Source organism: Bombina bombina, chromosome 4, assembly GCF_027579735.1.
Source record: "Bombina bombina isolate aBomBom1 chromosome 4, aBomBom1.pri, whole genome shotgun sequence".
NCBI lineage: Eukaryota > Metazoa > Chordata > Amphibia > Anura > Bombinatoridae > Bombina > Bombina bombina.
Window position 1 is genome coordinate 824229688 of NC_069502.1, and position 15723 is coordinate 824245410.

At 44.1% G+C, this 15723-nt stretch overlaps 1 protein-coding gene across 5 annotated transcripts in view; it reads right to left on the minus strand.

Moving 5' to 3' along the window:
- LOC128657132 (gastrula zinc finger protein XlCGF26.1) overlaps window positions 1-15723 on the minus strand; it is a 131407-nt gene that overhangs the window by 89495 nt on the left and 26189 nt on the right. For 3 of the 5 annotated variants that reach the window (XM_053711379.1, XM_053711377.1, XM_053711378.1), the window contains exons 3-6: window positions 9044-9151; window positions 6838-6942; window positions 4661-4774; window positions 386-475 (exon numbers count right to left, since the gene is read on the minus strand). In XM_053711379.1, coding sequence (XP_053567354.1) covers window positions 386-475; window positions 4661-4774; window positions 6838-6942; window positions 9044-9151 — 417 coding nt within the window. The remainder of the gene's footprint in view (window positions 1-385; window positions 476-4660; window positions 4775-6837; window positions 6943-9043; window positions 9152-15723) is intronic. The other 2 variants (XM_053711381.1, XM_053711380.1) reach the window with 2 other exon arrangements.

Consider the following 15723-nt stretch of genomic DNA (forward strand, 5'->3'; position numbering starts at 1 on the left):
TCTCAGACATATCACACACGTACACTTACCTGTACTGATATTGTCACTGATATCCTGCTTCACAGGTTCCAGCTTACATGTCACAAATGTAAACTCACTTGTGACCTGCATCCCTCAGACACATCACACACATACACTCCCTTGGTCCATGCACCCATCAGACGCATCACACATGTACACTCACCTGTGACCTGCGTCCCTCAGACACATCACACATGCACCCTGCACCCCTCAGATACGTCTCACACGTGCACTCACATGTACCCTGCACCCCTCAGATACGTCTCACACATGCACTCACATGTACCCTGCACCCCTCAGACACATCACACGTGCACCCACATGTACAATGCACCCCTCAGACACATCACACATGTACACTCACCTGTACTGATATTGTCACTGATTTCCTGCTTCAGAGCTTCCAGATCATCAGTCTGTTCAGCATTAATTGTGACTTCAGTCTTAACATCACCTGCATAGATCATATAAAAATGGTTACATTTTAGCACTGATCAAGGAAATTATATTAGACACATATACACTCACCTGTACCCTGCACCCCTCAGACACATCACTCACATAAACTCACCTGTACCCTGTAGATACATCATACACATACTCACTTGGTCTCTACGTCCCTCAGACACATCACTCACATAAACTCACCTGCACCCTGTAGATACATCATACACATACTCACTTGGTCTCTACGTCCCTCAGACACATCACTCACATAAACTCACCTGTACCCTGTAGATACATCATACACATACTCACTTGGTCTCTACGTCCCTCAGACACATCACTCACATAAACTCACCTGCACCCTGTAGATACATCATACACATACTCACTTGGCCTCTACGTCCCTCAGACACATCACTCACATAAACTCACCTGTACCCTGTAGATACATCATACACATACTCACTTGGCCTCTACGTCCCTCAGACACATCACTCACATAAACTCACCTGTACCCTGTAGATACATCATACACATACTCACTTGGCCTCTACGTCCCTCAGACACATCACTCACATAAACTCACCTGCACCCTGTAGATACATCATACACATACTCACTTGGTCTCTACGTCCCTCAGACACATCACTCACATAAACTCACCTGCACCCTGTAGATACATCATACACATACTCACTTGGTCCCTGCGTCCCTCAGACACATAACGTACACACCTGTGTGCTGCATCCATGAGACTAAGCGCAACCATTGACATTAACTTTAGTGTGATGCTGCGCACGAGACATGAAATTGTCAGATTCAGAGAGCAGGCAATTTGTAACAACTTTCCAATTTACTTTTATTATCGAAATTGTTTTGTTCTCTTCGCATCCTTTGATACCAAGAAAATGAAGAAAATTATATAATAGAAGTAAATTTGAAAGTTGTTCAAAATTTTATTCTATCTCTGAATTATGAAAGAAAAATGTGGGGTTGCATGTCCCTTTAACAAGGCTGACATTTATTTAGCGCACCCTATACTTTGAATGGATAGCACAGGATTTGTTACTAACGCTCGTATTACATTGGCGACATAAGTGTTACACTCAAGCACATTACAAAATAGCATTGGAAAAATGAGTGCTTTTGGAGACCTGAAGTAAACCTTTCACAATACAGATAGAGCGTGCACTTTTAAAAAACTTTCCAATTTACTTCTGGTACCAAGAGAATGAAGCAAATTTTGTTGAAGGAGCGGCTAAGCACTACTGGGAGCTAGCTGTACACATTTGGTGAGCCAATGACAAGAGACATATGTGCAGACACCAAACTTTAGCTAGCTAGTAGTGCATTGCTGCCCTTGAGCCTACCTACCTAGGTATGCTTTTCAACTAACTATACCAAGAGAACACAGAAAATTAGATAATAGATGTAAATTGGAAATATGTTAAAATTGTACTCTTCATCTGGAGCACAATAGTGTAATTTTGCCTTTACTGTAACGACCCTATGAATATATGCACAACAAAACATACAGTGGCTCACAAAAGTGAGTACACCCCTAACATTTTTGTAAATATTTTATTATATCTTTTCATTTGACAACACTGAAGAAATGACACTTTGCTACAATGTAAAGTAGTGAGTGTACAGCCTGTATAACAGTGTAAATTTGCAGTCCCCTCAAAATAACTCAACACACAGCCATTAATATCTAAACCGTTGGCAACAAAAGTGAGTACACCGCTAAGTGGAAATTTCAAAATTGGGCCCAATTAGCCATTTTCCCTCTGCGGTGTCATGTGACTTGAAGTGTTACAAGGTCTCAGGTGTGAATGGGGAGCAGGTGTATTAAATTTGGTGTTATCGCTCTCACACTCTCTCATACTGGTCACTGGAAGTTCAACATGGCACCTCATGGCAAAGAACTCTCTGAGGATCTGAAAAAAAGAATTGTTGCTCTACATAAAGATGGCCTAGGCTATAAGAAGAATGCCAAGACCCTGAAACTGAGTTGCAGCACGGTGGGCAAGACCATACAGCGATTTCACAGGACAGGTTCCACTCAGAACAGGCCTCGCCATGGTCGACCAAAGAAGTTGAGTGCACGTGTTCAGCGTCATATCTAGAGGGTGTCTTTGGGAAATAGACGTATAAGTGCCACCAGCATTGCTGCAGAGGTTGAAGGGGTGGGGGGGTCAGCCTGTCAGTGCTCAGACCATACGCCGCACACTGCATCAAATTGGTCTGCATGGCTGTCGTCCCAGAAGGAAGCCTCTTCTAAAGATGAGGCACAAGAAAGCTCGCAAACAGTTTGCTGAAGACAAGCAGACTAAGGACATGGATTACTGGAATCATGTCCTGTGGTCCGATGAGACCAAGATAAACTTATCTGGTTCAGATGGTGTCAAGAGTGTGTGGCGGCAACCAGGTGAGGAGTACAAAGACAAGTTTGTCTTGTGTTGCCTACAGCCAAGTATGGTGGTGGGAGTGTCATGATCTGGGTCTGCATGAGTGCTGCCGGCACTGGGGAGCTACAGTTAATTGAGGGAGCCATGAATGCCAACATGTACTGTGACATACTGAAGCAGAGCATGATTGCCTCCCTTCGGAGACTGGGCCGCAGGGCAGTATTCCAACATGATAACGACCCCAAACATACCTTCAAGACAACCACTGCCTTGCTAAAGAAGCTGAGGGTAAATGTGATGGACTGGCCAAGCATGTCTTCAGACATAAACCCTATTGAGCATCTGTGGGGCATCCTCAAACGGAAGGTGGGGAAGCGAAGTCTCTAACATCCACCAGCTCTGTGATGTTGTCATGGAGGAGTGGAAGAGGACTCCAGTGGCAACCTGTTAAGCTCTGGTGAACTTCATGCCCAAGAGGGTTAAGGCAGTGCTGGAAAATAATGGTGGCCACACAAAATATTGACACTTTGGGCCCAATTTGGACATTTCCACTTAGGGGTGTACTCACTTTTGTTGCCAACGGTTTAGACATTAATGGCCGTGTGTTGAGTTATTTTGAGGGGACAGCAAATTAACACTGTTATACAGGCTGTACACTCACTACTTTACATTGTAGCAAAGTATCATTTCTTCAGTGTTTTCACATGAAAAGAAATAATAAAATATTTACAAAAATGTGAGCGGTATACTCACTTTTGTGAGATACTGTATATAATATAACAAAAATAAAGTATTTCACTCAGTCATACATATTTAATACAAAAACAAATATTCTAACAGTGATTTAAAGGGATATGGTCTATGATCAGGTGCTGGACTGGAACAGACACAAAGTTGTATATGCAAGTGTTTTTATTTATATGTGTATAAATATACAGGAGTCTATGCAGAAAGGGACTCAGCGAGATCAGAATAAACGACCTCCAGATGTTAGCGCCTGAGGCTTTGACTCTTCCGATAACATTCTACTTTCAACTTGTAATACGAGTACAAGAATAGGAGCACTATAGATTTAACTTGAGTGAAGTTAGCACTCAGTAGTGCTTATATTTGTGTGCTTCATGTGTAATCTATCCCTTAGTTATTCATACATGAGCTGCTCACTGACTTGTGTCTGCTGTGTAACCATCTGAGAAAATATAACTGTTTAAATGAGACAAAATGTCACCATCAGAATATTCTCTTTACTTAAAGGGACATGATACCTACATTTTTTCTTTCATGATTTAGAAAGAGCATGCAATTTTAAACAACATTCCAATTTATGTCTATTATCTAATTTGCTTCATTCCCTTGATATCCTTTGTTGAAAAGCATATTTAAATAGGCTCAGTAGCTGCTGATTGGTGGCTGCACATAGATGCCTCATGTGATTAGGTCACCCATGTGCATTGCTTTTTCTTCCACAAAGGATATCTAAAGAATGAAGCAAATTAGATAATAGAAGTAAACTACAAAGTTGTTTAAAATTGTATTCTCTATCTGAATCAAGAAAGAAATCTTTTGGGTGTCATGTCTCTTTAATTAACCTTGGTTAATGGTTAAATATAGATAATGACTTGTTTTTCAGAACCTGTACAGGCCCTGTAGGTTTGTGGTCATTTTGGGTTTAACTAGCACAGCTTCGCTGGCAAAGCTGTGCTAGGACTGTATGCCGGAGTCAAGACCTGTGCTATAGCTGGCGGATATTTAAGGGTAATGAGTTAATTAGTGCAAATCACCTGTAGCCGTATTGATAGGAACTTCATCCTCCTCAGTCTTTATGTGATCACACAAATACGGTTCTCCTCTGAGCTCAACCGCTGAGCCCTCTAAAGGCGTCACATCCATACGGCCTGTACAATAAGAATATATATGTATGTGTAAGTTGTGTGCAGTGCTCGTGGGATGCATCACTGTATCTCTCACACACAATATATGTGCACACTCACCTGTAACCCACATACCTCACACACAATATATATGTGCTCACTCACCTGTAACACACATACCTCACACACAATAAATATGTGCTCACTCACCTGTAACACACATACCTCACACACAATATATATGTGCTCACTCACCTGTAGCACACATACCTCACACACAATATATATGTGCTCACTCACCTGTAACTCACATACCTCACACACAATATATATGTGCTCACTCACCTGTAACACACATACCTCACACACAATATATATGTGCTCACTCACCTGTAACCCATATACCTCACACACAATATATATGTGCACACTCACCTGTAACCCACGTACCTCACACACAATATATGAGCACACTCACCTGTAACGTAGATACCTCACACACAATATATATGTGCACACTCACCTGTAACCTACGTACCTCACACACAATATATGTGCTCACTCACCTGTAACGTAGATACCTCACACACAATATATATGTGCACAATCACTTGTAACCCACATACCTCACACACAATATATGTGCACACTCACCTGTAACACACGTACCTCACACACAATATATGTGCACACTCACCTGTTTCCCACGTACCTCACACACAATATATATGTGCACACTCACCTGTAACCCATGTACCTCACACACAATATATGTGCACTCACCTGTTTCCCACGTACCTCACACACAATATATGTGCACACTCACCTGTAACCCATGTACCTCACACACAATATATGAGCACACTCACCTGTAACGTAGATACCTCACACACAATATATATGTGCACACTCACCTGTAACCCACGTACCTCACACACAATATATGAGCACACTCACCTGTAACGTAGATACCTCACACACAATATATATGTGCACACTCACCTGTAACCTACGTACCTCACACACAATATATGTGCTCACTCACCTGTAATGTAGATACCTCACACACAATATATGTGCTCACTCACCTGTAATGTAGATACCTCACACACAATATATATGTGCACACTCACTTGTAACCCACGTACCTCACACACAATATATGTGCACACTCACCTGTAACACACGTACCTCACACACAATATATGTGCACACTCACCTGTTTCCCACGTACCTCACACACAATACATATGTGCACACTCACCTGTAACCCATGTACCTCACACACAATATATGTGCACACTCACCTGTTTCCCACGTACCTCACACACAATATATGTGCACACTCACCTGTAACCCATGTACCTCACACACAATATATGTGCACACTCACCTGTAACACACATACCTCACACACAATATATGTGCACACTCACCTGTTTCCCAAGTACCTCACACACAATATATGTGCACACTCACCTGTAACACACATACCTCACACACAATATATATGTGCTCACTCACCTGTAACGTAGATACCTCACACACAATATATGTGTACACTCACCTGTAACCCACGTACCTCACACACAATATATGTGCACACTCACCTGTAACACACATACCTCACACACAATATATATGTGCACACTCACCTGTTTGCAACATACCACACACACAAAATATATGTGCACACTCACCAGTAACGCAAATATCTCACACACACACAACACCCATGTTACCTTCATCCCTCAGACACATGTACACTAACCTGTAAACCTGTGCCCTGGAGAAACAATACACATGCCCACTCACCTGTAACCTGTATCCCTAAGACACAACATATGTGCACATTCACATGTATCCTGTGTTCCTGAGACACAACACACATGCACACTCATCTGTACCACTCATGCACACTCACCTGTAACCCATATCCCTCAGACACAACATACGTGCACACTTACCGGTGATCTGCATCCCTCAGGCACAACACAAGTGTCGTATCCTGTGTCCCTCAGACACACCACAAGTGCACACTCACCTGTATCCTGTGTCCCTCAGACACACCACAAGTGCACACTCACCTGGGCTGATGCTGTCACTGGTTTCCTCATCTGGTGCTTCCAGCTGATGCCTCACACACAGATCTTCTGTTATCTCAACTTTCACTATATCAGTGTTATCTTCATCTGTACAAATAAAGCAGATTCAGTTTTTATATCACATGATCTAGTTTTTTTTAACTTTACTATAAAATAGTTTGTTTATTTCCCTGACAGACAATAGCACCAAATTCACACATTATCCTCCTTTTCCCTCTCATTCCTTTTTTTTACTGTGATCCTCTATGATCCAGTATAAAAAAACAACATGAACTAAACAAGGGTTAAACTCATTGTGTTATCTGCGCTTATAAAGCAGACAGTAAACTACAAGGGAGAGCAGTAAGTAACTGTGTGCACAGCCCCGGCAGACTCTCACGTATTACTACTCACCGGCAGGGAGGGAGAGCGGTAAGTAACTGTGTGCACAGCCCCGGCAGACTCTCACGTATCACTACTCACCGGCAGGGAGGGAGAGCAGTAAGTAACTGTGTGCACAGCCCCGGCAGACTCTCACGTATTACTACTCACCGGCAGGGAGGGAGAGCAGTAAGTGACTATGTGAACAGCCCCGGCAGACTCTCACGTATTACTGCTCACCGGGCAGGGAGGGAGAGCAGTAAGTAACTGTGTGCACAGCCCCGGCAGACTCTCACGTATTACTACTAACCGGCAGGGAGGGAGAGCAGTAGGTAACTGTGTGCACAGCCCCGGCAGACTCTCACGTATTACTACTCATCGGCAGGAAGGGAGAGCAGTAAGTGACTGTGTGCACAGCCCCGGCAGACTCTCACGTATTACTACTCACCGGCAGGGAGGGAGAGCAGTAAGTAACTGTGTGCACAGCCCCGGCAGACTCTCACGTATTACTACTAACCGGCAGGGAGGGAGAGCAGTAGGTAACTGTGTGCACAGCCCCGGCAGACTCTCACGTATTACTACTCATCGGCAGGAAGGGAGAGCAGTAAGTGACTGTGTGCACAGCCCCGGCAGACTCTCACGTATTACTACTCACCGGCAGGGAGGGAGAGCAGTAAGTAACTGTGTGCACAGCCCCGGCAGACTCTCACGTATTACTACTCACCGGCAGGGAGGGAGAGCAGTAAGTAACTGTGTGCACAGCCCCGGCAGACTCTCACGTATTACTACTCACCAGCAGGGAGGGAGAGCAGTAAGTAACTGTGTGCACAGCCCCGGCAGACTCTCACGTATTACTACTCACCGGCAGGGAGGGAGAGCAGTAAGTAACTGTGTGCACAGCCCCGGCAGACTCTCACGTATTACTACTAACCGGCAGGGAGGGAGAGCAGTAGGTAACTGTGTGCACAGCCCCGGCAGACTCTCACGTATTACTACTCATCGGCAGGAAGGGAGAGCAGTAAGTGACTGTGTGCACAGCCCCGGCAGACTCTCACGTATTACTACTCACCGGCAGGGAGGGAGAGCAGTAAGTAACTGTGTGCACAGCCCCGGCAGACTCTCACGTATTACTACTCACCGGCAGGGAGGGAGAGCAGTAAGTAACTGTGTGCACAGCCCCGGCAGACTCTCACGTACTACTACTCACCGGCAGGGAGGGAGAGCAGTAGGTAACTGTGTGCACAGCCCCGGCAGACTCTCACGTATTACTACTCATCGGCAGGAAGGGAGAGCAGTAAGTAACTGTGTGCACAGCCCCGGCAGACTCTCACGTATTACTACTCACCGGCAGGGAGGGAGAGCAGTAAGTAACTGTGTGCACAGCCCCGGCAGACTCTCACGTATTACTACTCACCGGCAGGGAGGGAGAGCAGTAAGTAACTGTGTGCACAGCCCCGGCAGACTCTCACGTATTACTACTCACCGGCAGGGAGGGAGAGCAGTAAGTAACTGTGTGCACAGCCCCGGCAGACTCTCACGTATTACTACTCACCAGCAGGGAGGGAGAGCAGTAAGTAACTGTGTGCACAGCGCCGGCAGACTCTCACGTATTACTACTCACCAGCAGGGAGGGAGAGCAGTAAGTAACTGTGTGCACAGCCCCTTCAGACTCTCACGTATTACTACTCACCGGCAGGGAGGGAGAGCAGTAAGTAACTATGTGCACAGCCCCGGCAGACTCTCACGTATTACTACTCACCGGCAGGGAGGGAGAGCAGTAAGTAACTGTGTGCACAGCCCCGGCAGACTCTCACGTATTACTACTCACCGGCAGGAAGGGAGCAATATATTTCAGTCTGATGACTATTCATGTCATCTGTCGCATCCTCTTCCTTCACATTTAATAGCCCAGTGCCCGGGTTTTCCTCTAGACGCCCTGTAATTACAGCAGGAAGTTACCTGATAGAGCAAAGTACAGGGTGTAACATAAACTTATATAACAGAAGTTTGTATTTTTTTTTAACAATAATATTCTTAAAGGGACATGAAACCCAAAAAAATTATTTCATGATTTAGATAGAGAATACAATTTTAAACAACTTTCTAATTTACTTCTACTATCTAATTTGTTTCATTCGTTGAAGGAGCAGAAATGCACTACTGGTTTCAAACTGAAAAAAATGGATGAGCCAATGACAATCGGTATAAACATGCAGCAACCAATCAGCAGCTAGAAACTAGGTTCTTTGATGCTCCTGAGCTTTTCTAGATAATATTTCAGCAAAGGATAACAAGGGAAGGAAGCAAATGAAATAAAAGTAGTAAATTGGAAAGTTGTTAAAAATTGTACTCTCTATCTAAATCATGAAAGAAAAATGTTGGGTTTCATGTCCCTTTAAGCCTAATAATCTAGATAATAGAATCACGCTTTGTATTAAATGCAGTCACTTACAGCATTGAGTAATATTGAATCACTTTTGGGAAGAAATTGGCACAGATTTTATAGAACACAATTTAAATAATAAAAAAATAAGTACAATAGCTCAGCTAAAAAGACAAAAAATCCCAATTTAAAAGCTTAAAGGGACATTCCAGCCAAAATTGGAATCCACGTGGATGCATTTCAGTTTTGAATTGTAGCATTTTTGTAATTTACATGCATTAGCAAAAGTGCTTCTATTAAAAGCTATAGCTGTTTCAAAAGTGTATTTAAGTATGCCCCGTGCACCAGCATTTTCAACACAGCACTTGTGAGGGAGCCTAAAGTGCTTGTACCATCTGTTAATGAGCAGCTGCAATATTTAAAATGCTGCTGCACTGAGAATATCTAGCTGTGCGTCACATGCACGTGCAGAGAAAAATGCTAACACTAAAACACTGATAACTTTTACTAGAAGCATTTTTGCCAATACTGTACATGTATATTGCAAATATGTTTCTATTCAGAGATGAAATTCATCTATGCGCATTTAAATTTTGATCGGAATGTCCCTTTAACAGATACCAACTATGGGCCCAAATAAACCAGCGTCTTGAAATACTGTAGTCACTAAGTATGTATTTAACTCCTTGATACAACTTAACTTGTGCCTATCTTAGTATGCTCTCACGACAAGCACTGGTGTCATACAGAAAGCACGCTCCTGAGCCTACTTCTGTGTGCTCCCATGACTGCTGCATCATATAGAGCATGATCCTGTACCTACCTCAGTATGCTCTCATTACAAACACTGCTGCCTCATATAGAGCATGATCCTGTACCTACCTCAGTATGCTCTCATTACAAACACTGCTGCCTCATATAGAGCATGATCCTGTACCTACATCAGTATGCTCTCATTACAAACACTGCTGCTTCATATAGAGCATGATCCTGTACCTATCTCAGTATGCTCTCATTAAAAACACTACTGCCTCATATAGAGCATGCGCCTGTACCTACCTCAGTATGCTCTCATTACAAACACTGCTGCCTCCTATAGAGCATGCTCCTGTAACTACCTCAGTATGCTCTCATTACAAACACTGCTGCCTCATATAGAGCATGATCCTGTAACTACCTCCGTATGCTCTCATTACAAACACTGCTGTCTCATATAGAGCATGATCCTGTAACTACCTCCGTATGCTCTCATTACAAACACTGCTGTCTCATATAGAGCATGATCCAGTACCTACCTCAGTATGCTCTCATTACTAACACTGCTGCCTCATATAGAGCATGATCCTGTACCTACCTCAGTACCTTCTCATTACAAACACTGCTGCCTCATACAGAGCATGCGCCTGTACCTACATCAGTATGCTCTCATTACAATCACTGCTGCCTCATATAGAGCATGCGCCTGTACCTACCTCAGTATGCTCTCATTACAAACACTGCTGTCTCATATAGAGCATGCATCTGTACCTACCTCAGTATGCTCTCATTACAATCACTGCTGCCTCATATAGAGCATGCGCCTGTACCTACCTCAGTATGCTCTCATTACAATCACTGCTGCCTCATATAGAGCATGCGCCTGTACCTACCTCAGTATGCTCTCATTACAATCACTGCTGCCTCATATAGAGCATGCGCCTGTACCTACCTCAGTATGCTCTCATTACAAGCACTGCTGCCTCATATAGAGCATGATCCTGTACCTACCTCAGTATGCTCTCATTACAAACACTGCTGCCTCATATAGAGCATGCGCCTGTACCTACCTCAGTATGCTCTCATTACAAACACTGCTGCCTCATATAGAGCATGCGCCTGTACCTACCTCAGTATGCTCTCATTACAAACACTGCTGCCTCATATAGAGCATGCGCCTGTACCTACCTCAGTATGCTCTCATTACAAACACTGCTGCCTCATATAGAGCATGCGCCTGTACCTACCTCAGTATGCTCTCATTACAAACACTGCTGCCTCATATAGAGCATGCGCCTGTACCTACCTCAGTATGCTCTCATTATAAACACTGCTGCCTCATATAGAGCATGATCCTGTACCTACCTCAGTATGCTCTCATTATAAACACTGCTGCCTCATATAGAGCATGATCCTGTACCTACCTCAGTATGCTCTCATTACAAACACTACTGCCTCATATAGAGCATGATCCTGTACTTACCTCAGTATGCTCTCATTACAATCACTGCTGCCTCATATAGAGCATGCGCCTGTACCTACCTCAGTATGCTCTCATTACAAACACTACTGCCTCATATAGAGCATGCGCCTGTACCTACCTCAGTATGCTCTCATTACAAACACTGCTGCCTCCTATAGAGCATGCTCCTGTAACTACCTCAGTATGCTCTCATTACAAACACTGCTGCCTCATATAGAGCATGATCCTGTAACTACCTCCGTATGCTCTCATTACAAACACTGCTGTCTCATATAGAGCATGATCCTGTAACTACCTCCGTATGCTCTCATTACAAACACTGCTGTCTCATATAGAGCATGATCCAGTACCTACCTCAGTATGCTCTCATTACTAACACTGCTGCCTCATATAGAGCATGATCCTGTACCTACCTCAGTACCTTCTCATTACAAACACTGCTGCCTCATACAGAGCATGCGCCTGTACCTACATCAGTATGCTCTCATTACAATCACTGCTGCCTCATATAGAGCATGCGCCTGTACCTACCTCAGTATGCTCTCATTACAAACACTGCTGTCTCATATAGAGCATGCATCTGTACCTACCTCAGTATGCTCTCATTACAATCACTGCTGCCTCATATAGAGCATGCGCCTGTACCTACCTCAGTATGCTCTCATTACAATCACTGCTGCCTCATATAGAGCATGCGCCTGTACCTACCTCAGAATGCTCTCATTACAATCACTGCTGCCTCATATAGAGCATGCGCCTGTACCTACCTCAGTATGCTCTCATTACAAGCACTGCTGCCTCATATAGAGCATGATCCTGTACCTACCTCAGTATGCTCTCATTACAAACACTGCTGCCTCATATAGAGCATGCGCCTGTACCTACCTCAGTATGCTCTCATTACAAACACTGCTGCCTCATATAGAGCATGCGCCTGTACCTACCTCAGTATGCTCTCATTACAAACACTGCTGCCTCATATAGAGCATGCGCCTGTACCTACCTCAGTATGCTCTCATTACAAACACTGCTGCCTCATATAGAGCATGCGCCTGTACCTACCTCAGTATGCTCTCATTATAAACACTGCTGCCTCATATAGAGCATGATCCTGTACCTACCTCAGTATGCTCTCATTATAAACACTGCTGCCTCATATAGAGCATGATCCTGTACCTACCTCAGTATGCTCTCATTACAAACACTACTGCCTCATATAGAGCATGATCCTGTACTTACCTCAGTATGCTCTCATTACAATCACTGCTGCCTCATATAGAGCATGCGCCTGTACCTACCTCAGTATGCTCTCATTACAAACACTGCTGCCTCATATAGAGCATGCGCCTGTACCTACCTCAGTATGCTCTCATTACAATCACTGCTGCCTCATATAGAGCATGATCCTGTACCTACCTCAGTATGCTCTCATTACATACACTGCTGCCTCATATAGAGCATGATCCTGTACCTACCTCAGTATGCTCTCATTACAAACACTGCTGCCTCATATAGAGCATGATCCTGTACCTACCTCAGTATACTCTCATTACAACACTGCTGCCTCATATAGAGCATGATCCTGCACCTACCTCAGTATGCTCTCATTACAATCACTGCTGCCTCATATAGAGCATGATCCTGTACCTACCTCAGTATGCTCTCATTACAAACACTGCTGCCTCATATAGAGCATGATCCTGTACCTACCTCAGTATGCTCTCATTACAAACACTGCTGCCTCATATAGAGCATGATCCTGTACCTACCTCAGTATGCTCTCATTACAAACACTGCTGCCTCATATAGAGCATGATCCTGTACCTACCTCAGTATGCTCTCATTACAAACACTGCTGCCTCATATAGAGCATGATCCTGTACCTACCTCAGTATGCTCTCATTACAAGCACTGCTGCCTCATATAGAGCATGATCCTGTACGTACCTCAGTATGCTCTCATTACAAGCACTGCTGTCTCATATAGAGCATGCGCCTGTACCTACCTCAGTATGTTCTCATGACAAACACTGCTGCCTCATATAGAGCATGATCCTGTACCTACCTCAGTATGCTTGATTACAATCACTGCTGCCTCGTATAAAGCATGCGCCTGTACCTACCTCTGTATGCTCTCATTACAAACACTGCTGCCTCATACAGAGCATGATCCTGTACCTACCTCAGTATGCTCTCATTACAAACACTACTGCCTTATATAGAGCATGCGCCGGTACCTACCTCAGTATGCTCTCATTACAAACACTGCTGCCTCATACAGAGCATGATCCTGTACCTACCTCAGTATGCTCTCATTACAAACACTGCTGCCTCATATAGAGCATGATCCTGTACCTACCTCAGTATGCTTTCATTACAAACACTGCTGCCTCATACAGAGCATGATCCTGTACCTACCTCAGTATGCTCTCATTACAAACACTACTGCCTTATATAGAGCATGCGCCGGTACCTACCTCAGTATGCTCTCATTACAAACACTGCTGCCTCATACAGAGCATGATCCTGTACCTACCTCAGTATGCTCTCATTACAAACACTGCTGCCTCATATAGAGCATGATCCTGTACCTACCTCAGTATGCTCTCATTACAAACACTGCTGCCTCATATAGAGCATGCGCCTGTACCTACCTCAGTATGCTCTCATTACAAACACTGCTGCCATATATAGAACATGCTGCTGTGCCTACTTCAGTATACACTCATGACAAGCACTGCTGCCATATAGAGAGAGCACTTCTGAGCCTACCTCAGTATGATCTCAGGACAAACACTGCTGTCATATACAGAGAGCGCTCCTGAGCCTTCCTCAGTATGATCTCAGGACAAACACTGCTGCCATATAGAGAGCGCTCCTGAGCCTTCCTCAGTATGATCTCAGGACAAACACTGCTGCCATATAGAGAGCGCTCCTGAGCCTTCCTCAGTATGCTCTCATGACAAACACTGCTGCCATATAGAGAGCGCTCCTGAGCCTTCCTCAGTATGCTCTCATTACAAACACTGCTGCCATATATAGAACATGCTGCTGTGCCTACCTCAGTATGCTCTCATGACAAACACTGCTGTCATATACAGAGAGCGCTCCTGAACCTTCCTCAGTATGCTCTCATGACAAACACCTCTCCCATATATAGACACAACAGATAATGTAAAGCTCAGCACCTGGAACTCCCATCTGGGGTAGTGCACGCAGGACTGGAGCCACGGCCAAGGCTCCTAACCGGTATAGCAAAAAGGTGTAGAGTCTACAGCACTATGAATAAGCATCTGTTTATTAAAGCATAACGTGCACATTTACCTGACTGTTATGCTTTAGTTCCCATGGGAACAGGGTCCTCAATTCCTCCTGTATGTGTTTGTAAATTTTGTCCGGTCTCTTACAAGTCTTAAATTGTTTTATTTAAATGAATTGTATCCATGGACAGCGCTGCGGAATATGTTGGCGCTTCTTAAATAAAGAATAATAATAATAAACAGATACTTTTGGTGCTGTGGACTCTACACCTTTTTGCCATATAAACAGTGCTCCTGTGCCTACCTCTATATGGTCTAACGACAAGCACTACTGCCATATATAGAGCACGCTCCTGTTCTACCTCAGTATGCTTTAATGACAAGCACTGCTGCCATATATAGAGTGCGCTCCTGTTCTACCTCAGTATGCTCTCATGACAAGCACTGCTGCCATATATAGAGCACGCTCCTGTTCTACCTCAGTATGCATTCATGACAAGCACTGCTGCCATATATAGAGCACGCTCCTGTTCTACCTCAGTATGCTCTCATGACAAGCACTACTCTCATATATAGAGCACGCTCCTGTTCTACCTCAGTATGCTCTCATGACAAGAACTACTGCCA